The 25,845-nt window shown below is 42.8% G+C and overlaps 1 protein-coding gene across 1 annotated transcript; it reads left to right on the forward strand.

The window, feature by feature from the left end:
* Positions 1-1,166: 1,166 nt before the first annotated feature.
* Positions 1,167-3,078, forward strand: LOC141627654 (uncharacterized). The gene is made up of 3 exons (XM_074440885.1): positions 1,167-1,499; positions 1,581-2,779; positions 2,883-3,078. The coding sequence occupies exons 1-3, from the start codon at positions 1,167-1,169 to the stop codon at positions 3,076-3,078; spliced, it is 1,728 nt and encodes a 575-aa protein (XP_074296986.1).
* The last annotated feature ends 22,767 nt before the right edge of the window (positions 3,079-25,845 follow it).

The following is a 25,845-nucleotide window of genomic DNA, read 5'->3' on the forward strand; positions in this document are numbered from 1 at the left end:
AAAATCCATCGATAATTAGCGATAATTATCTAGCAAAATAACATTTGTATTTCCTTACTTGGGCATTTTACATCGATTATAGTGCAAAGTTGGCGGGATTCCGATTCCCCCCGTGGTTATTCCCACACCGGGTTTTCCGCGTCACCAAAAATCCTCCGTGTCATTCTTTTCGTTTGTCTTTCTTTCGTTGTTCCTATCGTTGCATTTAAACCATAATCGTCCTTTAGAATATTCACTATCACTCACATAATTTATTCATAACCGGTAAATTTTTACCAAAACAGTTTGGCGCCCACCGTGGGGCATAGTGATCATTTTCTATAGCCAAACCTCACAAAACCGAACCAGCCATAACAATGTCTGGAACCAGCCAGAATCCTCCCAGCAGCCAGAGCATGTCAGCCCTGTCTTCTAGAGCAGGACTTACTTCTGCATCTGTAGGATCAGTCAGTGCATCACCAGCGTCCAGCCAGACAATCTTCGTCAGCATGTCAACCAGAGCCATGCCCCAGCCTCAGAAGCCACCGCAGATTCCAAAGGCAGTAGGTGCATCCAGTTGGTCCAAATCTAGTAGGGAAGGTAGCCCCAGCAGAAGTGAAGCCGTATCGAGAAGCCAGACCCAGGAAGGCTCGGGAGAAGAAGTCTTCCGAAGCAGAGGATCTCCAGCGCTTGATCCGATGCAGGTGATGATTCAGGGGATGGACACTCTGCGTCGGGCCGTTGAGGATCTGAGGAAGGATAACCAGAACCTGATTACTCAGATCGTGACAGCAGTCTAGACCAAGACAACATCAGCGCCAGAGGCTCCTACGAGAACCAGCGGGGGAGGGTCGAGTCGATCAATTCCATCAGAACTAGTCACCAGACTGGACCTTGCAGGAGTAGCACCCAGCGAACCGATTGAGCCCAGAGGATTGGGATGCCTATCGTTTGATAATCCACCCAGTCTGCAGCAGACAACAGGTAACGCTCTGTTTAGCACCCCATTAGGATCTGACCTTCCACCTTTTTCAGGTACCCCCGCGCACCAGACAACAAGATGGCATTCTAGACATGTCACCAATGCCGCAGTTTCATCCTGCAACCAGTACGCCAGTGGAGCCTGGATCGGAGGATTACAGCAGACACCAGGATGACAGCCTAGATCCATAATCAGTGCAACACCAATGACCAGTCACCCAGCACCAGGCCAATTTTATGGAGCACCCTGGCTAGGAGGTACACCTGCTGGTTCTTTTCCGCCTGTTTCTAACCCTCTTGCAGGAGCAGGTAATTCGCTGGAGCAGCAATACCAGGAGCTGAGGGAGCTGATGTATAGGATACCAGGCGTAGCCCGTCCGTTGGAGAAAGCAGCCAGAGACAGCTACGCAGACTCCCCTTTCGTGGATGACATAGCCCTAATTGGTGTCCCTAAAGGATGTGTGCCCCCAGCCATGACGCTCTATGATGGAACCATAGACCCGCTTGACCATAACAACCACTACAAGCAGAAAATGATGGTGATAACCGCAACTGGATCTCTAAAGGAAGCTTGTATGTGCAAGGGATTCAGATCAACCCCATCGGAGCGACCTGCGCAGTGGTTCGTCGGCCTGCCGAACAAGAGCATATCCAGCTTCGCCGACTTAGTCAATGCCTTCAACCAGCAGTTCGCCAGCAGCAGAAAGCCGGAGAAGCAGACCAGTGACCTCTACCCGATAGTGCAAGGGTTCGAGGAATCCACCCGTGATTACTTGAATAGATTCAACAAGGAGAAAGTGTCAATTCCGAGGTGCGATATAGCAACCGCTATACAAGCCTTCCGCCGAGGATTGCACCAGGATTCACAGCTATACAAGGACCTGACCATGCATCCATGCACTACCTTTGAGGAGGTACAATCAAAGGCAATTGATGTCATGAGGCTGGAGGAAGACTCTACACCCGTAGGAGGCACTTATGATTCAGACCCAGTATCCAGAAAAGCTTCAGCAGAGAAGAAGAGTGAAAGACCCAAACCCTACAGCAGGAGCGTGAATAAAGTTTCTGGAAATTCTGAAGGAAAAAGCGAAGCAGATCTGCCTCCGAAAATAAGTGAGTATGGTTTCACTACCAATCTTGCAGAACTATTCAAGGCCTTGAAGGAGCTGGGACTTAGAGTCAGATGGCCAAAACTTCCAGAAGGAAACCCCAGTAGCAGGGACACAGGCAAGAAGTGTGAGTTCCACAGCAGCAACACCCAAAACACCGATGAATGCCACTCCCTCAGAAAGGAAGTCAAATTCCACTATGACCAAGGAAACCTGGATCATCTCCTACCCAGAAACACAACCAGAGTAAACTCGGCGGATCAGGTTCTGCCATCCCCTCCCCCTCATTGCACTAGAACTGTGAATGTTATTACAGGTGGATCGGAGCTGTGTGGGCTGACCTATTCAGCAGCTAAGAGACACGCAACCAGAACTAAAGGAGACAGACCAGAAAACTCCTACAGGATTAATCGCCAGAATCTGCCGTCAGTCACCTTTGACGAAGCAGACGCAGGATATGCTCCAGAGCAGCACCACGATGCCCTAATCATCATGCTTCCCATAGGAAATTGCGAGGTGAGGAAGATCCTGGTGGATACCGGAAGCACCGTCAACTTGATAATGTTAGAGACACTCAAAGGCATGGGATTCACCGAGAAAGATCTAGCAAAGAAGGCGGTTCCCTTGGTTGGTTTCAGTGGCGAAACAAAGCACTCCCTAGGAGAAATCATCATCCTAACCTACGCCGGAGGTGTAAACAAGGAGGTAAGGTATCTGGTTATTGACGGACCCTCTACTTACAATGTGATCCTTGGCAGGCCTTGGATCCACGAGATGAAAGCAATTCCCTCAACATACCACCAATGCCTGAAGTTTCCAACGCCTTGGGGGGGTGCAAGAGATACGTGGGGACCAGGAAGAAGCTAAGGATTGCTATAAGGTGGCGCTGAAGTCAACAACTGGCTTGCCCGCATACCAATTACAGAGCCAGCACATCCAGGATGAATACATTAAGCCTCAGCAGGCAGAGCTAGACGAAGTCAACCTGGACGCGCTGCACCCAGAATGAACCATGCTCATTGGATCTGAATGTACAGGTAACATTCGTGAAGAACTTGTTCGGTTATTAAGAACTAACATAGACTGCTTTGCTTGGTCACATGATGATATGATAGGGATATACCCAAGTGTGATAACTCAAAAGCTAAGTGTGGATCCAAGCTATAAACCTGTGCAGCAGAAAAGAAGAAAATTTGCTTCTAAAAGGAACCGGGTCATAAACAAAGAAGTAGATAACCTACTTGCTGCAGGAAAAATTCGAGAGGTAAAGTATCTAGAATGGTTGTCTAATGTGGTGGTGGTTCCGAAGAAGAATGGCAAGTGGAGGGTCTGCGTCGATTTCACAGATTTAAATAAAGCTTGCCTAAAGGATCCATTTCCACTACCACACATAGATGCCATGGTGGATGCCACTGCAGGGCACGAGATGCTGACATTCCTGGATGCCTGGAGCGGATATAACCATATAAAGATGTTGGAGCTTGTGTCCTCTACAAATTAGTGTGATAACATTTGTAAATCTCTTACAGGTTCACAAGGGTATACTTCGTATATTTAATCAGTTGATTAACGTTTACCTAATAACGGTTGGCTTGCTAGAAAGTTTGACATTATTATCATACAGATGGCGGTGATCAACTGGTCCCTAAAGGTCACACCTATAGGATGTGTTTGAGAGACGTGGTTATAGAAATATGATCACATTGATGCCTAATATGACTAAACAGTTAGTCAATGTGTTGATGAGACAATTATTTAATGAAGATTAAATAATATTAGTTGAGACAATTAATCACAAATTCGTAAATTGAATATAATAAGTTATATTTAATTAAATGTATGTAATGTTAGCTTGGACGAATTAATCTGTTAATTCGTAATTAAATGTAATCGGTTATATTTAATATCAACAAGTTGAATGTATCATAGTGGTAATAGTGAGGGTACACAATTCAAGAGGTCATGGGTTTGATCCTCACTAGATGACAATTTAACACATTTTATACATTTTTGGAATAACCAAAAATAAGGAAAGAATACTCCTTATTTCGTTTATGGGCCGAGAAAAATAGAAAAGAAAAGCCTACCCTAATTCATTCCTATACACGGTTTATAGGTGAGTGAGGGAGAGGATTTTCTGACCTAATTCATTTTTCATTTTTGCCTCCTCTCTCATTGGAAAAACACAAAAGAAAACCTAAAAATTATTTTAATTTTTGGATCGATTCGAGCAAAATCAAGGGCATTTCTCGGAGCATCTTGGGTGCAACTGATAGGAGAATATCATTGCGATATTGTTCATCGGCCAAATTTGCTAGGACTGAAGGTTATTTCTGAATCCTTTATTTTGTTTATGTATTTTATTTATGACTAGTGATCGTCTTAATTAAATTCGTTATAATCCTTCAATTATAAGGGAAGTATACAAATTATTTCCCACAAGTGGTATCAGAGGAAAGGCCACGAATTTTAATTTTGATGATTTTCATAAAAATTGTATGTAAACTTCTAGGATTTCCGAAAAAAAAAATTTAGGTCAAGGCTGTTTTTTTTTTGTTAATGCCGATTGAAAAAAAATGTTTGCAGCCGGTGTTTGTTCTTTTTTATGCGAGATTTCCATTTTTATTTTTCATAATGTTGTTTTAATCAGTTAAAATTATCATATGAAGAATTGGTAGATGTTCGATTTGATGCAGATTAAGTTAAAACATAAATGGAATCGTCATGTTTGATTTAATGCAGATTAAGTTGAAATTAAAAAGGCATTAGGGTCCTAATTTAAAAACCGTGAATTTTTTTTTTTTGTTGTTTCTGTACTGTTCACGGATGAACAGTATTTAAAAAAAAAAAAATTTGCTGTTTTTTTTGCTCTCGGTTTTTCTAAGAAAAAGAAAAACCGATTAAAGTTTTTTTTCGCAGTTGTTTTGTTTATGCCGTTTTGGAAAAGCATCCGGGAAAAAAAAATTTTGTTGTTACTGTTCACGTGTTGCTGTTCACAGGGGACAGAATTTTAAAAAAAAAAAAAATTGTTTCGGTTTTTACAGATAAAACCGTGTATAAAATAAGAAACATGCTCACTAACGAGTTCTCAAAAGCACCGAGAATCGTTACATATGAGCATACCTGTCGCTTCTTTGATGCGAAACTCCAGAAGGGCCAACCGGTTAGCCCACACATTCTTCACATGATTGAGAATGTCGAGAAGTTGGAGGCACTGAATTGTAAAATCAGTGAGAGCATTGTCATTGACCGAATGCTTCATTCTCTTCACGATGGTTTTGCCCTTTTCAGGGCGAACTATTACATGAATGACTTGAAAAAGAGTCCTCATGAGCTACACTCCCTTCTCGTACAGACCGAGAAGGATATGAAATTGAGTGGGAGCATGAAGCATGATGTTCTCACGATTTCCAACAAGGGTAAAGGTAAGGGCAAGGCTCATGGCGACCTAGCTGTAGGTAAGCCAAAGTTTAAAAAGCCAGGAAACGGTAAGAGTGCGCCTGGTGAGACTAGTGGCTCACAGGGCAAGGCAAAGAGCAAGGGCGGTGACATAGAGTGCCACCATTATCACAAGACTGGACATTGGAGGAGGAATTGTCCCGTCTACCGTGAGGACATCAAAGCAGGCCACGTCGTTCTGTTGGTATGTCATCTTATATTCATATGATTGAGATTAACCATGCAAGTTTCGGAACTTGGGTACTTGATACTGGTTGTGGTTCTCATCTGTGTAATCATTTTCAGGGCCTAAAGAACATCATACCTCTCGAAAAAGGTGATGTGGACCTGCGAGTCGAGAATGGATCACGAGTTGCTGCTGTCTCGAAGGGAACATATGTAATCCAACTCCCTAGTGGTTTTGAGTTATTTTTAAATAACTATTACTATGTACCCAGTTTGTCTAAGAACATTATTTCTGTTTCCGTACTTGCTAAAGACGGTTTTGCATTTTCAATAAAGGATAATAGATGTATTTTCTCTTTCAATGAAATGATTTATGGCAAAGCAGTTTCCATGAATGGAATTTATATCTTAGACCAAACCACAGAAGTATTACACGTGAATAATAAGAAAATAAAGGTTGGTGACAAAGATCAAACCTATCTATGGCATTGTCGAATGGGACACATAAATGAGAAACGCGTAAAGAAACTCGTCGATAATGGGACTATTCCCGCATTCGATTTTTCTACATATGGCACGTGTGAATCATGTCTTATTGGCAAGATGATTCGAATTTCCTTCAAAGGTGTTGGAATGCGCGCTAGTGACCTATTAGGACTCATACATACTGATGTTTGTGGACCTATGTCAATTACCGCTAGAGATGGCTATAGATATTTTATCACTTTCACGGACGATTTGAGTAGATACGGATATGTCTACTTGATGAAGCATAAAAGTGAGTCCTTTGAGAAATTCAAGGAATACCAGAACAGGGTACATAACCAACTAGGTAAAAAGGTTAAAGCACTCCATTCAGATCGGGGTGGCGAATATCTTTCAAATGAGTTTGATCAACACCTGAAAGACTGTGGAATCGTTTTGTAGTTAACTCCACCTGGAACACCTCAATTGAATGGTGTGTCCCAACGGAGAAATCGAACCTTACTTGATATGGTTCGATCCATGATGAGTCACACGGTAGTGCCTGATTCATTATGGGGTTTTGCTCTTTGTCACCGCTTGCTCTTATACTTAACCGAAGTCCGTCTAAAGCTGTCGACAAGACTCCATATGAAATGTGGAAGGGAACGGTCCCTAACTTGTCCTGTATTCGGGTTTGGGGCTGCGAGGCTTATGTCAAGTGGAGACACGAGGATAATCTTGGCCCGCGATCGGTCAAGACATACTTTATAGGTTATCCAAAAGGAACATTTGGTCATTACTTCTATTCGCCTACCGAACATCGAGTTTTTGTTGCGGCTAGTGCGACGTTCTTAGAGAAATAATTTCTCAAGAACAAGACGAGTAATAGAACCTTCGAGCTGTCGGAGATTCCAGAACCAACGACCGAGGAACAGATGCAGGAAGTTATTCCCCCTACTGCTGATACGGTTAATATTCCTGAGGAACCTAGGAGGTCGGGTAGAGTCTCTCATCCTCCGGACAGATACATTGGTATGGTCGAGGAGAATGACGTTTTACTCCTAGAGAGTAATGAACCCGTTACATATAAAGGTGCTATGACCTGTTCCGACTCAAAGCTATGGCTCGAAGCCATGCAATCCGAGATGGACTCCATGTATGAGAATGACATATGGGATCTAGTTGATTTACCTAATAAGGTAAAACCTCTACAGTGAAAATGGCTTTACAAATAAAGCGTTCTGTAGACACGCAAACAGATACCTATAAGGCACAACTTGTGGCAAAAGGTTTCACTCAAGTGCACGGATTGCATTATGATGAGATTTTGCATCTGTACTCATGCTAAGTTCCATTCGGATAATCTTAGCGATAGCCGCATTTCATGATTAAGAAATTTGGCAATTGGATGTGAAAACCGCCTTCTTAAACGGTTATTTGGAGGAAGAGTTGTACATGGTGCAACCCGAAGGTTTCATAGATCCTGAACATCCTAAGAAAGTATGCAAGCTTAAGCGTTCCATTTATGGACTTAAGCAAGCTTCTCGGAGTTGGAATCATCGTTTCGACCAGGTGATAAAAGAGTATGGTTTCACTCGATCGGTCGAGGAACCATGCTTATATATCAAGTCGAGTGGGAGCAAGATTGTATTCTTGATATTGTATGTCGATGACATACTCTTGATTGGGAATGACATTCCTCTCCTATCTTCGGTTAAAGAATGGTTGAAGAACCATTTCCAGATGAAAGATCTGGGTGAGGCACAGCGCATTTTGGGAATCCGTATCTACCGAGATAGATCACGACGGACGTTATCACTTAGTTAGGAGTCTTATTTGGATAAGATTCTTGAGAAGTTCAGCATGACCAACTCCAAGAAGGGGAACCTTCCAATGACGACTGGGATGCGATTGAGCAAGTCTCGATCACCCACGACGCCCGAAGGGATTGAGCGCATGAGTCGTGTTCCTTATGCATCTGCAATAGGATCGATCATGTATGACATGATATGCACACGTCCAGACGTGGCATATGCATTGAGTATGACGAGTCGGTACCAAAAGACTCCAGGTGAAACACACTGGATAGCTGTTAAAAACATCCTCAAGTACCTACGGAGGACTAAGGATTGGGTATTGACTTATGGAGGTGATTCTAAGCTATGCGCAATCGGTTACACAGATGCTAGCTTCCAAACGGATCGAGTTGATTCAAAATCTCAGTCCGAGTTCGTCTTCACTCTTAATGGTGCTGCGGTCAGCTTGAAGAGTTCCAAACAAAGTGTTGTAGCAGATTCTACTACTGAATCCAAGTACTATGCCGCTTCGGAGGCAGCAAAGGAAGCGATATGGATGCGTCAATTCTTACAAGGACTTACGGTAGTTCCTAGTTCGAATGACCTGATCACCATCTATTGTGACAATAGAGGTGCCATCTTTCAGGCTAAGGAGCCAAAGTCTAGCAACAAATCTAGACATGTACATCGGAAAGCTCACCTGATCCGTGATTATGTGGAGCAAGAGGAAATAGTGATAGACAAGATTGCGACGGATGATAACATCGCAGATCCTCTCACTAAACCGTTGAATTATGATAAGCATGTAGGGCACGTTAATTCCATGGGTATTAAAAGCGTTCCTGAGTTGTAGTACTTGATTATGGATTTGATACATTATCTTTTTCATATATTTTATTTATAACTTCATCGTTTTATATATAGTATTTTCTTTTTCATGTGGATTGTACTGATAACATTGAACGCCACAAAGTGAACTGAATTACATTATATTTGTTTTGGTCCATAATCGCCAATGTGAGCTGATAACTCCGGCTATTATATTGTGCAGTCGATTGATGGTGGGTTCAACGAGCCATAAGTCAAACGATTGACTGATCGACCACAGATGCGAGATTATAACGATACCTCATAGGACAACTTTTTTGTGACAACGTAATGGAGTCCTAAATGTTTAATAACATTCGGTGCCAGGTCGTGGATAGGACATCCATTGTGTTCCTAGAGTCGATTCTTTTGACTATCGACTGTCTCTTGAGATTAAAGCCGTTTTTGGGTGACTTTGGTTTCTTTCTCACGGTCTGCCGTAACTGGAGGCTAAGTAGATTTTTTCTGGGTCATTTCATACTGTGCTTACATCTGGAGGATTCGAGTTGAGGAAAATATCCAACCCTTATCAGGTATAGTTATTTATCAGGGCCACTCGAGGAGTTGTAACTGAAATGCATGGCCATGCTCGAATGTTGATTCGTTTATCAGTTAAGTTAATCTCTAGTCGGGGAAACCACTCTTGATGATGATCGCTTGTAAAATACGACCTTTGTGAATACGGATTTGCAAATTGTTTTACATTGAGTGGGAGAAATTTTAGGATATGAGAATCGGTTATCGCACATACACTTGTCAGGACAAGTGGGAGCTTGTTGGAGCTTGTGTCCTCCACAAATTAGTGTAATAACATTTGTAAATCTCTTACAGGTTCACAAGGGTATACTTCGTATATTTAATCAGTTGATTAACGTTTACCTAATAACGGTTGGCTTGCTAGAAAGTTTGACGTTATTATCATTCAGATGGCGGTGATCAACTGGTCCCTAAAGGTCACACCTATAGGATGTGTTTGAGAGATGTGGTTATAGAAATATGATCACATTGATGCCTAATATGACTAAACAGTTAGTCAATGTGTTGATGAGACAATTATTTAATGAAGATTAAATAATATTAGTTGAGACGAATTAACTGTCAATTCTAAATTGAATATAATAAGTTATATTTAATTAAATGTATGTAATGTTAGCTTCGACGAATTAATCTGTTAATTCGTAATTAAATGTAATCGGTTATATTTAATATCAACAAGTTTAATGTGTGATAGTGGTAATAGTGAGGGTACACAAACCAAGAGGTCATGGGTTTGATCCTCACTAGATGACAATTTAACACATTTTATACATTTTTGGAATAACCAAAAATAAGGAAAGAATACTCCTTATTTCGGTTATGGGCCGAGAAAAATAGAAAAGAAAAGCCTACCCTAATTCATTCCTATACACGGTTTATAGGTGAGTGAGGGAGAGGATTTTCTGACCTAATTCATTTTTCATTTGTGCCTCCTCTCTCATCGGAAAAACACAAAAGAAAACCTAAAAATTATTTTAATTTTTGGATCGATTCTAGCAAAATCAAGGGCATTTCTCGGAGCATCTTGGGTGCAACTGATAGTAGAATATCATTGCGATATTGTTCATAGGCCAAATTTGCTAGGACCGAAGGTTATTTCTGAATCCTTTATTTTTTTTATGTATTTTATTTATGACTAGTGATCGTCTTAATTAAATTCGTTATAATCCTTCAATTATAAGGGAAGTATACAGATTATTTCCCACAAAAGATGCACCCCAGTGACCAGGAAAAGACAACATTCAGATCCGAGCGAGGTATTTACTGTTATAATGTCATGCCTTTTGGACTGAAAAATGCAGGATCTACCTATCAGAGGCTGGTAAACATGATGTTTAAAGAGCAAATAGGCCAAACTATGGAAGTATACATAGACGATATGGTCGTCAAATCGAAGCAGGCTTCACAGCAGCACCAGCACCTGGCAGAAACTTTTAATACTCTCAGGAAATACCAAATGAAACTGAATCCTACAAAGTGCACCTTTGGAGTATCCAGTGGGAAATTTCTGGGATATATGGTGACCCAGAGGGGGATAGAGGCCAGCACCGAGCAAATCAAAGCAATTCTGCAGCTGGAGTCTCCACAAAAACCAAAAGACGTCCAGCGTCTGACTGGAAGAGTGGCGGCACTGAACAGGTTCATATCCAGGTCTTCGGACAGATGCAAGCTGTTTTATGATGTACTCAGAAAAAGCCAAATATTTGAGTGGACGGATGATCATGAGAAAGCATTTCAGGAGCTGAAACGTTATCTCAGCACCCCACCACTCCTATCGAAGCCAGAGCCAGGAGAGCCACTGTTCCTGTACCTGTCAGTCACAGAAGCAGTAGTCAGTGCAGTACTAGTACGAGAGCAGGAAGGATCACAGTGATACGTGCATAATATATAGTCTTTTTAGCCTATTTCAGCACGTATTTCTATGCATTTTTATACTGTTTTTATGGTATTTTACCCCGAAATTGGCTACTTTGGTTCGTTTTGTCCATTTTGTAGAAATGAACGCGAAAGTAGTGGAATCGTACTCTTTTTCGTCCTTTTTGCATGCATTTAGAGGAGACGGGATTTTCCAGAGTGAGATACTACGTTTGGAAGCGTCAAGGCACGTATTACGAGGCAGTCGGTGACGGACTTGAGATGAAATGAAGACAAAGAACTCGATCGAGCAGTTTTACCACTCGATCGAGTGGTTTCTACGTTCCAGGATGGTCGATCGAGTAGAATTCTACTCGATCCTTAAGCTGTAGAAAGACGAGTTACTCGATCGAGTAACTTTCTACTCGATCGAGTAGATTATGCTGAAGGTCTGCTCGATCGAGTGGTTTTAATCCACTCGATCGAGTGGTTTCGCTGTTATGGGCTTTAATTAGCCCGTGTTATGTTTTATTCCGCAAAGACTTACTTACTTTTCTATTTAAGCACACTTTACTAGGTCATTAGGGCCATCTTTTATCTATCTTTTTTTATCTTAAGCAGTCTACACTGTAAACTTTATTACGTTGCTTTTCCCTTCACTGTAACCTTGCTCTCGGATCTATTTTCGCTCGGATTTTGTGTTCTTTACGCCGGAATTCGCACGATTGTAATCTTTTCTTTTCTCTTATTAATAATTAATCTCTTGTTTGCTTTAATTCTTCGTTTCGTTACATTTATTCTTTTGCCCTAATTTCTCTTTTATGCATTTTATTTGTTATTTCATAATGTTTACTGCTGGAAAATTATCTGCTGTTAGTTTAATTAGCGACATGAGTAGGTAAACCCCTTTCATGTTGGGATTAGGGGATCTACGGTAGGAATGTGATGATGTAGTAAATGAAACAGATGAATGAATTGTGAAATCCTGTCACCATAGCAATTTAATTGTATTTATAGACTTACTTGAGTGCACGCTTTTGAGTTATCCTTTAATCTGGCTAAAATTAATCCTAGATCAAAAGATTGGACTAAATAGGCCTGCTATGAACAGTAGACTACCCTGACGAGAATGAAAGTTAAGTTAGTGGTGTTTTAGGATAGAAAGTGGACCGAAAGGACCTTTCAACATCCGTCTTACGTTAATTCATCTGAGTCATTTACATCTGAGTCACTGGACTACCGTAGTGAACCGAAATCCTGACATGTCCCTCTCTATCTGATAGTTTTATCCTTATTTCTTGCTTTTACTGTTCTTACGTCTATTTCTCTTCCTTTCAACTTCATAGTTTAGAAAACAATTCAAACAACCCCCCCCCCATTTGTGACCAAATAGACGGACTTCTACAGATATCTTGCCTCCCTGTGGAGATCGACCTGACTTCCCTAGCTATATAGTTAGTTTAGTTAGTTTATTTTTGACAGGTACACGACAGACGTGTCAAATTTTGGCGCCGGTTCCGGGGAGGCAATTGCCCTATCTGTTTTTTGTCTCGTTTCTTTTATCCGTCTCAGGGAATTTTTATTCCTTGAGGCAGTTCTTATTCATTTTCTTTCAGTGTTGTTTATGCCCAGGTCAGACAGGTTTGAATTAGTTTCAAATGATTGAGCCAGAGAGACTATTCAGGCATAGACTCCGTCTGCAGAGAAAATCACGAAAGGAAGACTTGAGTACTTTCGAGCTAGAGCTACATCACTCTCTTTTCGAAGACAGTCCGATTTCTACAGTAAACATGCCAAAACTTTCTAGTCATTCAGTGCCTAAAGCATCCTCTATCCCGAAAGGTTTCAATCTCCAGACTGAGGATGGGAATACATTCGACATCCGTCCTTCTTATATCAATCTGGTGGAGAGGAATATCTATAGAGGTGTGGCAGCTGAAGATCCGAGGAAGCATATGGAGACCTTTACCGATTACTGTTCTACTATCCCCGCCACTAAGGGGGTAACTCAAGACAAGGTTAAGGAAGTTTTATTTCCTTTCTCTTTAGCTGATTCAGCCAGGGAGTGGCTGACTGACTTGGACCGCACAGCTGCTGGGGTTACAGATTGGGAGTCTCTTGCTCTTGCATTTTACAAGAGATATTTCCTTCCACAACGCACCAATCTGCTGAGGGCCAAGATTACTAGTTTCAGGCAGGCTCCCGATGAAAGTTTTTATGAGGCGTGGTCACGATTCAAGAAGTTGGTGAGGTCTATTCCTCACCATGGTTTTGACCCATGGTTTCTAGCTAATCAGTTCTGCAATGGGTTGTATGATGACCACAGAGCAATACTTGATGTGGCATCTAGTGGAAGATTCCAGGAGAATACTGATGATGATAAGGGATGGTCCCTTATTGAAGAGATGGCGAATCACAGTACTGAGTATGGAAACCCGAGGGATGGGATTAGGACAGTTTATGCAGTCGATAAGCAGGTTGTGGCTCAACTGGAAGCCATGAATGCTAGATTCAACAAGTTGGAGTTACAAGCTGCTGGGGAGCCTCGACGGTCCATGTTCTTACTAGAGGAGAGACCGTTTCATGTGAGAGATGTGGGGGTAATGATGGCCACACTGCTGTTGGCTGTCTTGTAGAGAAGGAACAAGTTCTTGCCTTTCAGCAATATAGGCAATGAGGAGGTTCCTATTACAATAATAAAGGGGCAGTCCATCCCAATTTGAGGTGGACTAGTCAAAATGTGCTCAATCCTACACCTCCTCCGCACCAGCAGCAGCCTTATGTTCCTCCACATAAGAATCAACAAGGCTTTCAAAAGCCTCCTTCCTTTACTCCTCCTAACCACGGTGCATCATCTTCCGGTGGGGTGAGTGAAATTGGTGAGCTTAAGTCTATGTTGCAAGCTTTTACAAAGCAGTTTCAGCTGTGTGATCAACAGAAAGATGCGTCCATTGAGGCACTTGAAACTCAAGTTGCCCAACTAGCCATGAACCAATCCACAAGGAAGCAGGGTCAATTACCAACTCAAAATGAGAAGAATCCACACGAGACGGTAAACTTGATAACTCTGAGAAGCGGTCATTCATATGAGGGACCGGAATTATTGAAATCAGACCTGAGGAAGGCTATAACTGATGATGAACAGTGTTTTGTCGAAGAAAGTGAGCTCACGGCAAAGCAAGTGCTCGATCGACTGGTTTCAGGTGGTCGATCGAGCAGATTTGGGGATGAAAGTGCTCGATCGAGTGGTTTTTCCACTCGATCGAGTGAACAAGAAAATAGTAATAGTTGATCGAGTAGTTTTTCTACTCGATCGAGTGAACAACAAAATGGAGTTGCTCGATCGAGTGAAAATTTTACTCGATCAAGTGATATTGATGAAGATTCTACTCGATCGAATGGGTATTTTGGTCGATCGAGTAGTTTTGATGACGGGAAGCTTATTCGAGAGCCTGCTAGTGCTCGATTAAGCGAGAAATCACCGGAAATACCTCGTTCGAGAGGTAAGAAGCGTTCAAAGGATACAGAACTTGCTCCGGAAGATACATTGGAAGAGAGAAACAAGGGACTCGAGATACCTATCATGGTTCCCTTCCCGAGGTGGCTGCAGAATACTAAAGCTACTCAACAATTCGGCAAATTTGTTGAACTTATGAAAAGCTTGGAAGTCACTTTGCCGTTTATCGAGTTGCTGACAAAGGTACCCTCTTATCTTAAGTATATGAAAGAAATTTTATCGCGTAAGAGGAATATTAGTGATAGTGAGACTGTAGCTTTGACTGAGGTGGGGTGAGCCCTATTTCAAAATAAGTTACCTCCTAAACAGTCAGACCCGGGTAGTTTTTCAATTATGTGTCATATCGGTACCTATTTGATTGATAACGCGCTATGCGATTTAGGCGCTAGCGTGAGTGTCTTACCGCTGTCTCTGGCTAAGAGACTTGGTTTGACAAAGCTGAGTTGCACTAACATGACAGTCCAGATGGCCGACCGTAGTATAGCACGGCCACTAGGTATAGTAGAAGACGTACCTGTGAGGATCGGGAGGTTCTTTATTCCCGTTGATTTCGTTGTCTTAGATATCCCCGAAGATGCACACACCCCTATTATTTTAGGGAGACCATTTTTGTCTACTGCCCGTGCAGTTATAGACGTCGGGGGAAGACTTTGACCTTTCAGGTAGGGGACGAGGAGCTGATTTTTCATCAGTCTAAGTTCCGGAGGGCTCCCATGCAAGCTCAGCCTTGCAATGCTCTCTCTTCTATCGACCCTATTATTGACACTCCAGTTGAAAATTTGGAGTATTGTGCTGCAGTTGTTACCCTTCCGCCTCAGACTGAGAGCAAAAAGGAGGAAAGTTCGTCTGTTTTCCTTGCTGCAGGTACAGATGAAAGCAATGAAGGAGCTGTCAAAGGATGTTGTGCGACTGTTGTCAATCAAATTGGAAGCAAGGATGCTAAAGACGGTGATAGAGGAGCAAGGATGAGGAAAGTTCGTGCTTATGTGGATGTGAACTACTCCCCTCCTACCGTTTCAAATAATAATTCATGCTCATGGAAGTTGAAGAGGACAATCAACGTTGCTGAGATGACGTCCTCCAGTCAGGAGCCCTTCAAGGGCCTACTGAATTGCATTGGAAATTGAGCGGGGAAATGCTCCGTGTAACACTTTGTAATAAATAATTTTTGAATTTTCCGTTGAATTTGTTTTAATGCTTTTAATTAGGACAATTAGTTTTAGACAGTTTTTTAGCGTAGATTTAAGACTATAGACTGTTCTTCTGCGTATTTGTTATTTTGGGATATTTTTGCACGTGTTTTTATGCAGGTTTGGGGAAGTTTTACGCATTCCAGGGAAGAATAGACGAAATTCAAGAGCTTACGCGAGAAAAGAGCTCGATCGAGTACTTTTTGTACTCGATCGAGTGAAAAATTGGTCGACCGAATGCTTTTTCCAGTCGATCGAGTAAAGCAATAAAGGGACTTCTCCATCGAGTAACTGGATCATCAAAAGTCCTCGATCGAGTAGTTTAAAACCACTCGATCGAGTGGATTTGCAAAGGGACGCAGGGAGTTGTTTCTTAAACTCTATTCCTTTGGTTTCTAATTCATTTTTTCCCTAATTTTTTCGTCTAACCCCTATTTGCGATCAAACACTCCCCCAAATCCCCATATTTTCTTGCCCAATCTCCAAATCCGCCACCTACAATCTGTTGTCTGCTTATTAATATTTCAAACCCCCCTAATTTCCCTTTAATTTGTGCTCTTTTTCACGGTTTTTAACGCGGGTTAGGGTTTGCGGTTTTGAGATCGAAAAATCGCTTGTTTTGCTTGTTCTTTGAAGATTAATTGCATATTGTAGATTCATTCCCATCAAGTAAGTGATTTCTACACCGTCTTTGCATTTTAATTTCGATTATTTTGAATTTCATGAGGTAAAATTGAAATTAGGGTTCAAAAATCCATTGTTGGTCGAATTTTCGACTTTAACTGTCTTTATTTGCCCTAAATTGCCTTACTTGATGATATACCCGCATTCCTCGTTGTTGTTGCATGATAAATTCGAATTTTGCGCGAGATTTTCGCGATTAGGGTTGTTTTAGTCGAACTTTTCGACTGTCAGACGGGTTTATATGCTTTCATGACTTAATTGTTGTTAATTACTGCTGTCAATACCTGCTATCCCGTTCCCTACCGCTTCTTACACACTGTTTTTCGAATTTTTGAGGAATTGTTGGCAATTGTGTGCTATAAGTCGAAATTTTCGACTGGTAGGGGATTCGCATGCTGTTTTCTGCTGGTTTTTCATGCTGTTTTCGCCACTGTTAGCCGCTGCTTATCTTATAAGTCCCCTTCCCTTGTTACAGGATGGATTCTAGTACTTTGCCTTCTACCAGTACCACTTCTAGCCCGTCCTTGTCTGATACAGTGGCCCCTGCTGCTGCCACTGTCTCCACTTTGGTTAGTACTGCAGCCCCAGTGTTCCTAGTTTCAGCTGCAGGTACAGTTTTTGCTCCAGCTAGCTCTGCTGCTAGCTCAGTTCAGGCTGCCACTTCCTCTACGGCCACCACCACTACTAGCACTGCTTCTAGTCTCTCTTCAGTGGTGGCCACAGCAGCCACTACTCCTACACCAGCCTCTACTTTTACGTCTGTGGTGCACTCGCCAGCTCCCGCAGCTGCCTTTAGAGCAGCCCTGGTTCCTCACACCGTCACTGCACGGGCTTCTGCTTTGAGTTCCAGAGGCCGGGGTCGCAGACAATCTCGTTCTACGCCAGCCGCAGCCGCAGCCACCTCTACTTCTGCTGCTTCTACGTCTGGCACGGTCACAGTCCGAGGGGACACTTCCCTCGACCCTCACCCAGATTATCCGCAGGTACATTTTGTTAACGTTTTACATCGTAAGAAATTTTATAACCTGCTAGGCTGTTTGTTTGTACCTTCCCGATTTCTAGAGAAATCGGCACTTGTGAGACTCGGCATTTACGAGTCGGTTTGTGACTTCTATGAGGCACGGGGATGGCCGGGCTCATCACTATGAGCGGTCGCACTTTTCTGGAGCTGAGCCTCGAGTTTCTCAGCTCCTTTTCCTTCTCCTCAGGGGTACACGAGGCTGACCCCACTAGTTCTTCAGTGTCCTTCCGGTTGTTTACCCGAACCTTTCCGATGACCTTAGAGGAGTTTGATAGGAGACTTGGCCTTACCTTTACGGGCAAGACTGCCGCCCCTATGAGGGTCTTCCGTCAGCTTTGGAGGACCCTGGCCCAGACCACTTTTCAGGAGCGAAAGCTCCAACAGGTCCACCTCCCCGCTGTCCATTGTTTTCTTAGACTGATGGGGAGCACTATCTTCGGCCGAAAGGAGCCGAACAACATCACAAACACCGAGCTCTCCATCCTGGGCGGTTACCTAAACATCGACTGTGAGGGTCCTTTTACCCTCAACATAGCTTACTTGACCGCCCAGTACCTTCAGAGCCAGGGGATGAAGGAGACGGGAACCATTGCCTGCGGTGGCATAGCCACCATTCTTGCCCGTGACCTTTTCCCCGTTTGGCCTCGTTACTTGCAGTACCTCAAGGGAGAGAGGCTACTAAGTCTGGATGCCATGCTTTCTCAGCATTGGCTGACCCCAGACTACCAGACTTGGAAGATAGACAGCTCCTTGTCTGTTGACTTACCTTGTGAGACTCTCCCCCGTCTAGAGCCCCTTCCTACTGTTGCTAGGGGCGCCCGTCTGCCACCACTGCCTGACCTTCTTCTTCCACTCCGACCTACTCCTTCTGCACCCGCCGCCAAGAAGCGGCACCTTAAGACTGGAGAGGGGTCCACACCTTCAGGGAGTACCCAGCCTTCCACGGCTACTCCCATCCCGACCCCTACTCCCACTACTACTATCACTCCCACTCCCACTGACCAGACACAGACTCAGCCGGACCTACCGGCTACTTTCGTACCACCACCTCCCTTTGTGGCGCCCGCAGTCCTGGACCATGGGGGCGCCGTTTACGGTTTGTTGCTTGAGGTTGCAGAGCGTCAGGCTCGTATGGAGAGGGATTTGGCTCTTCCCTTACACCCTCTGTACGAGTACCACTTGCGGCGACACCGACCGATCCCAGAGGGTTGGCCACACCCTTCCTTCTTCCGGTACCCAGCTGAGGGGTACCCGGAGTCTGCTGACGAGGAGGAGGACGAGGACCCGGAGGTGGCAGTGGAGAGAGGTCGAGCTGAGGAGCAGAGGAGGAGAGAGGCGGAGAGAGATCCGGAGTTCAGGGTGGAGGACATCCGTGACAGTGACGGCGACGACGACGACGAGTAGCTACTGGTCTACTCACTTCCCCAGTTTTCTGGCTGGTTTGGGGAAGTTCGTATTTTGTATGTATCTCTTACTCTTTTATTTTGTCTCCTTTTATTTATTGCTTTTATTTTCTTTTGGTTGTATATTTCCTTTCCCCCTGTATATATCTGCTGGTGTATGCTGGAGGACAACGAGGGCGTTGTCCGTTTTGGTTTGGGGAGGGTATTGCATCCTTTTGAGTCTGCATTTGCATTTGTTTTTGCATTCACGTTTATTTTTCAGCTTGCATTGTTGTTTATTTCATTAAAAAAAATCCAAAATCCAAAAAAAAAATTATTTGAAAATTTCAAAAAAATTTCACGTTTATTTTTGCATATAGGTCGAGTCGGAACGGTAGATTTCCGTGATGATAATGCACTATAACTTGTCATTTTACTTGAGCCTTGCACTTTTATTGATAGTTATTAGCTTTGTCATACGCATAGTCTACGAGTTTCTGTTCAAATATAGCTGACTGTTTAGACTTTACCTGATAAATTGGCAAACTACTTGAAAATTCTGAGTTTTAGAGCCATAACTGGTGACATTCATGACCAGTTCATTAGGAATTGAGAGTAGTACTCCTTGCATATCATGTTCATTTTTTTTGCACTTTTATGACATTCAATTTCTTGTCAAATGCATATATTCGGGTTTGTGGTTGGTGTCACATGCAGGGAGGTGCTTGCAAATTTCTCTTTCCTTATATTTTTCACCCAGCTCCACATAAGCCAAAACTTGCCTTTTTGATCCATTAGCTACATCCCAAACTAAGCCTGCCTAGTCAAGCTAGTTAGTATGTCTTTTGTGGTATGTTTTTCCGGCTGCATTTTGGCCCGTATTTCTTTGGTGGGAGTTGGTGGAAATATTGGAAGGAGGAAAATAAAACAAAAAAGAAAACAAAAAAAAAAAGAAAAACGTGAAAGTGAAAGAAAGAAAAAGAAAAAAATGAAAAATAAAAAGAGCTGGAACGTGAATCAGAAGAAGAAAGAAAGAGAGTTTGAAAAAAAAAAAGTTGATTTGTTTCAATTAGTTATTTCAGACGGTGTTTAAAAAAGGAAAGTTTGTGACCGTCTGACTCCTCCATTCTTATTCTATATTTTTGAGGAGATTGTGTTTGAGTTTAGTGAGCTTTGTGCCAAATGAAGGACACTTGTACTTAGTTTTTCAGTCAGTTGAGATTCGGATGGGTTCATTATGGTCCTGTTAGAAACTAGCTTGACGCTTTTACCTCCACATTTCCATAACATGTTTTGCCTTTCTCACCTGAACCTCACTATTCCCAAATTATTTGTAAGACCTCGGCTGTGACGGACATTATTGGTTGGAGTGTGTGCATTAGTACTTGAATTGTCTTTCATTTTTGTTGCATGCATGCTATGTAGGTCGCAGTTAGGTGAGTGACTGTCTTTTCTTCTCTCTTTTACATATAACATTCACCCTTTGCTTCATGAGAGAAGAGTGACCACAAGAGAGTCCGATTTTGTTGGTCTTGCAAGGTCGATAGGTTGGCTATATTTCGAATGTGCTTATAACTCGTTTGCGTATTGACTGCTTAGCTTTAACTGTTAATCTTTGTTGCATTAAATTGGTTCAAGTAGACAAGTTAAGCTAGCTCTGAGTTATCACTTCCGTTCCATTAGTTGCATTTTAGTTTACTCGAGGACGAGTAAAGGTTCGATTTTGGGAGATTTGATACGTGCATAATATATAGTCTTTTTAGCCTATTTTAGCACGTATTTCTATGCATTTTTATACTGTTTTTAGGGTATTTTGCCCCGAAATTGGCTACTTTGGTTCGTTTTGTCCATTTTGTAGAAATGAACGCGAAAGTAGTGGAATCGTACTCTTTTTTGTCCTTTTTGCATGCATTTAGAGGAGACGGGATTTTCCAGAGTGAGATACTACGTTTGAAAGCGTCAAGGCATGCATTACGAGGCAGTCGGTGACGGACTTGAGCTAAAATGAAGACAAAGAACTCGATCGAGCAGTTTTACCACTCGATCGAGTGGTTTCTATGTTCCAGGATGGTCGATCGAGTAGAATTCTACTCGATCCTTAAGCTGCAGAAAGACGAGTTACTCGATCGAGTAACTTTCTACTCGATCGAGTAGATTATGCTGAAGGTCTGCTCGATCGAGTGGTTTTAATCCACTCGATCGAGTGGTTTCGCTGTTATGGGCTTTAATTAGCCCGTGTTATGTTTTATTCCGCAAAGACTTACTTACTTTTCTATTTAAGCACACTTTACTAGGTCATTAGGGCCATCTTTTATCTATCTTTTTTTATCTTAAGCAGTCTACACTGTAAACTTTATTACGTTGCTTTTCCCTTCACTGTAACCTTGCTCTCGGATCTATTTTTGCTCGGATTTTGGGTTCTTTATGCCGGAATTCGCACGATTTTAATCTTTTCTCTTCTCTTATTAATAATTAATCTCTTGTTTGCTTTAATTCTTCGTTTCGTTACATTTATTCTTTTGCCCTAATTTCTCTTTTATGCATTTTATTTGTTATTTCATAATGTTTACTGCTGGAAAATTATCTGCTGTTAGTTTAATTAGCGACATGAGTAGCTAAACCCCTTTCATGTTGGGATTAGGGGATCTGTGGTAGGAATATGACGATGTAGTAAATGAAACAGATGAATGAATTGTGAGATCCTGTCACCATAGCAATTTAGTTGTATTTATCGACTTAGTTGAGTGCACGCTTATGAGTTATCCTTTAATCTGGCTAAAATTAATCCTAGATCGAAAGATTGGACTAAATAGGCCTGCTATGAACAGTAGACTACCCTGACGAGAATGAAAGTTAAGTTAGTGGTGTTTTAGGATAGAAAGTGGGCCGAAAGGACCTTTCAACATCCGTCTTACGTTAATTCGTCTGAGTCATTTACAGCTGAGTCAATGGACTACCGTAGTGAACCGAAATCCTGACATGTCCCTCTCTATCTGATAGTTTTATCCTTATTTCTTGCTTTTACTATTCTTACCTCTATTTTCTTCCTTTCAACTTCATAGTTTAGAAAACAATTCAAACAACCCCCCCCCCCCCCCATTTGTGACCAAATAGACGTACTTCTACAGATATCTTGCCTCCCTGTGGAGATCGACCTGACTTCCTTAGCTATATTGTTAGTTTAGTTAGTTTATTTTTAACAGGTACACGACAGATGTGTCACACAGCATCCAGTATATTACATCAGTAAGTCTCTGCTTCCAGCAGAGACCATGTACACGTCACTAGAAAAACTTGTCCTTGCACTAGTTACTGCATCCCATAAATTGCGTCCCTACTTCGAGTCTCATACAATTTCTGTGATAACTAAATATCCCCTTAAAACTATCATGAGAAAACCATAATTATCAGGAAGGATGGCTAAATGGTCCGTGCACTTGAGCGGTTACGATTTGAAGTTTGAACCCCGTACGCCATAAAGTCTCAGGCTCTGGCAGACTTTGTGTCTGACTTCTGCCCAGCACTCCAGACCGAGGCAGAACAGGACATTCTGAATCTGGAAGAAGATAAAGGGGAACAAGTATGGGAGCTACATGTGGACGGAGCCTCCAATGCCAAAGGAGCAGGAGTAGGACTGGTCCTCAAGTCACCCCAGGGAGATCTCATAGTCCAAGCTGTACGATGCGAATTCAAAGCCACAAACAACGAAGCAGAATATGAGGCACTGATCCTGGGTTTGAAGCTGGCTCTGGATCTGAAAATCAGATATCTTTAGGTTTGCAGTGATTCTAAACTTGTAGTTAACCATGTTAATGATTGCTATGAGGCCAGGGATCCCAGGATGATGGCATATCTAGAGATAGCAAAGGAGTTGAAAATCAGATTTGTCACGTTCAACATCAAGCAAATCCCCAGGGACCAGAATGCAGAAGCAGACGCACTAGCCACCATGGGGGCAACCTTCAAAGCAGGAACTATCTCCACAATACCAATTGTCCACGTGCTGGAGCCAAAGAATACTAAGATCTCAAAGCGGAAGCGAAAAGGTGTGCAAAGACCAAAGCTGAAGAAAATACTCCGACCGAGGAAACCCTACCTAGACTGGTTGCAGAATGATGTCCTACCAGCAGATAAAAAGGAGGTAAGGAGCTTTAAAATGAGAGCATCAAGATTCATACTAATTGATGGTGTTCTATTCAGGAAATCCCTCACTGGACCCTACCTCAGGTGCCTGGATCGGGAAGAGTCTCGGGCTGTTTTGCATGCTCTCCACAGTGGAGAATGTGGAAACCATGCAGGGGGCAGGAGCCTGTCCAACAAGGCACTGAGGCAGGGATACTTCTGGCCCACAATGCGCAAAGATGCCATGGAATTCGCAAAAAGATGTGACGCTTGTCAGAGGCACGCCTACGTTAACCACCAGCCAACAGAGCCTCTGCACCAGGTTATCTCACCATGGCCCTTCATGAAGTGAGGAATGGACATCGTGAGACCACTACCCAGAGCACCAGGAAACAAAGTCTATATGCTCGCCATGACGGACTACTTCTCCAAATGGATAGAAGCAGAATCAATCTCCCAGGTTACAGAAACCCAGGTGATATCTTTCATCGACGCAATATCATATGCAGGTTTGGCATTCCATCCGAGATTATATGTGATAATGGGTCCCAATTCATTGGAAATAAGACGTGCTTTTTTGTGCTAGGTGGAATGTCTCGTTGCGAAATCTACTCATATGAACCCCGACCAACGGACAAGTGAATCCAAAGAATAAGATTATCGTCGAAAACTTGAAAAAGAAGTCGGAGGAGATTGGGGGCAAATGGGCGAAGAGCTACCTTTGATTCTCTAGGGTGACGAACCACACCAAAGGTTGCAACGGGACAAACTCCCTTCACCGGTGTTCGAGCAAAAGCGTCATCCCATCCGGGTTAGGGTCCCAACCCACGATATGGATGCATAATGTAAGATCGGAATTAGGTGGAAATGGCAAGCAATCTGACACGATAGATGAACTCGTAACCGCGCCCGATCGGGATGGCTTCCTACCGACAGACTGTGGCTAGAAGCTATAACAAGAATGTAAAAGTAAGAACCCTGCAGGTGGGAGATCTGGTCCTGAGGAAAGTCTTCCAGAATACCAAGAACCAGCAAGCAGGAAAATTCGCCTACAACTGGGAGGGGCCATACCAAGTAGAGAGCGCAGTTGGAAATGGAGCCTACCGACTCATGACTTTGGAAGGGAAAATGGTTCCTAGATCCTGGAATATCACCCACTTGAAAAAATATTTCACTTAAGTCACCAAAGATGGTCAACAATCGGTACTCGGCCTACCAGATACAAACTCTCACCAGTTCTAAATATTGCTTTAAATATTTTCTGGCTCTAAATATTTTTCTGTCTCTAAGTATTTTTATGTCTCCAAATATTTTTCTGGCTCTAAATATTTTCCTATTTCTAAAATATTTTTCTATCCCTAAATATTTTTCTGGATCTGAATATCTTCTGACTCTGAATGTTTTCTGGTTCTAAATGTTATTCCTGAATTCAACATTTCTGGTTCTAAAACAGCCTTGTTCGTATTTTAATTCTAACAAATTTTAAGTTGCAAAACCACTTTGAATGTTTTAAGTATAGAACCCTTTTTTATTTTTTATTTTCTCTTTCAAATAAGCCAATTGAATAAAATGCAAACTAATCTGGCAGAGTCTGTATTCATTACATAAGGCGTGTGTCCGTGGCTAAGCACGTACAACCGGGACAACCAGCTTCCCGCGATGCATTAGCACCCACGCAAGCCTGGCTCCTCTGGACGAGTGGGCATACTAGACCCCTTAGCCAGCAATCAAACAGCGATGGCCAAACAAACGACGTGCATGCACAAATTAAAGCACCAGAAACGGTACGACACAAAGATATATCCACCAGAAAATACTTAAGTTCAAAAGCAAAATACGTCTGGTACCAGAACCAGACCAAAATACATTAAAATGTTCAAAATAAAAACCGAAATGTTATGCCCCGCAGGGCCAGAAACTAGCTAAACATGATAAGAGTCTTTCAGATGCAGAAAAAGCTAATCTATGTCAATATGCTCCACAGCTTCAGAAGCAGCTGCCTGAGTGTCAGGAGCAGGAGAATTCACCTCTTCCTCAGCATCTGGATCATCAACAGAAGCAACACCAGGTTCCACTAAGCCAGCTAGCACATCCAGGTTCAGGCCATCAGGGAAATCAGCAGCAAGCCTCTCCTCTTCAGCTCCTAAGTCCCAAGCCGAATGCTCTCCATTCTGGAACGCTTTTATGCACTTGATCTTCGTCTCTAGAGTAGCATAGGACAGAGCATTCGCCAAAGTCTCTTTCAAGTCCAGCACATCAGAAGCCTTCTCTTCCTGGATCTGAGAAACACGAGCCTCCGCATAAGAAGCGCGTTTCTCAGCCTCTGAGGCACGTCTCTCATCTTCTAAGGCGCGTTTCTCAGCGGCAGCAGCACTCTTTTCAGCGCCAGAAATCCGCCCTTCAGCAGCGGAAAGACTATTCTGCAACCTCTGCTTCTGAGCAGCCTCCTCCAACAGCAGACTCTGGGACTTGTCTAAATCAGCCTGAATTTTAAGCCTGCCCTCATTGGCCTCTTTCATCTGCTTCTGAAAATTAGCATTTTCTGCTTCCAGGAGAGGCACCTTCTCCCGCAGGTACAGAGCCATCTAGAAGGACTGTTGCACCAGAGCAGAATGTCAAAAAAAAAATTGGAGCATTCAGAATCCGTTTACCTCAAAGGAGTGCTCCGCTGCACGATCCACCAAATCATACAAGGCCCTGCTGTCCAACGCAGACCT

Source organism: Silene latifolia, chromosome Y (assembly GCF_048544455.1).
Source record: "Silene latifolia isolate original U9 population chromosome Y, ASM4854445v1, whole genome shotgun sequence".
Taxonomy (NCBI): domain Eukaryota; kingdom Viridiplantae; phylum Streptophyta; class Magnoliopsida; order Caryophyllales; family Caryophyllaceae; genus Silene; species Silene latifolia.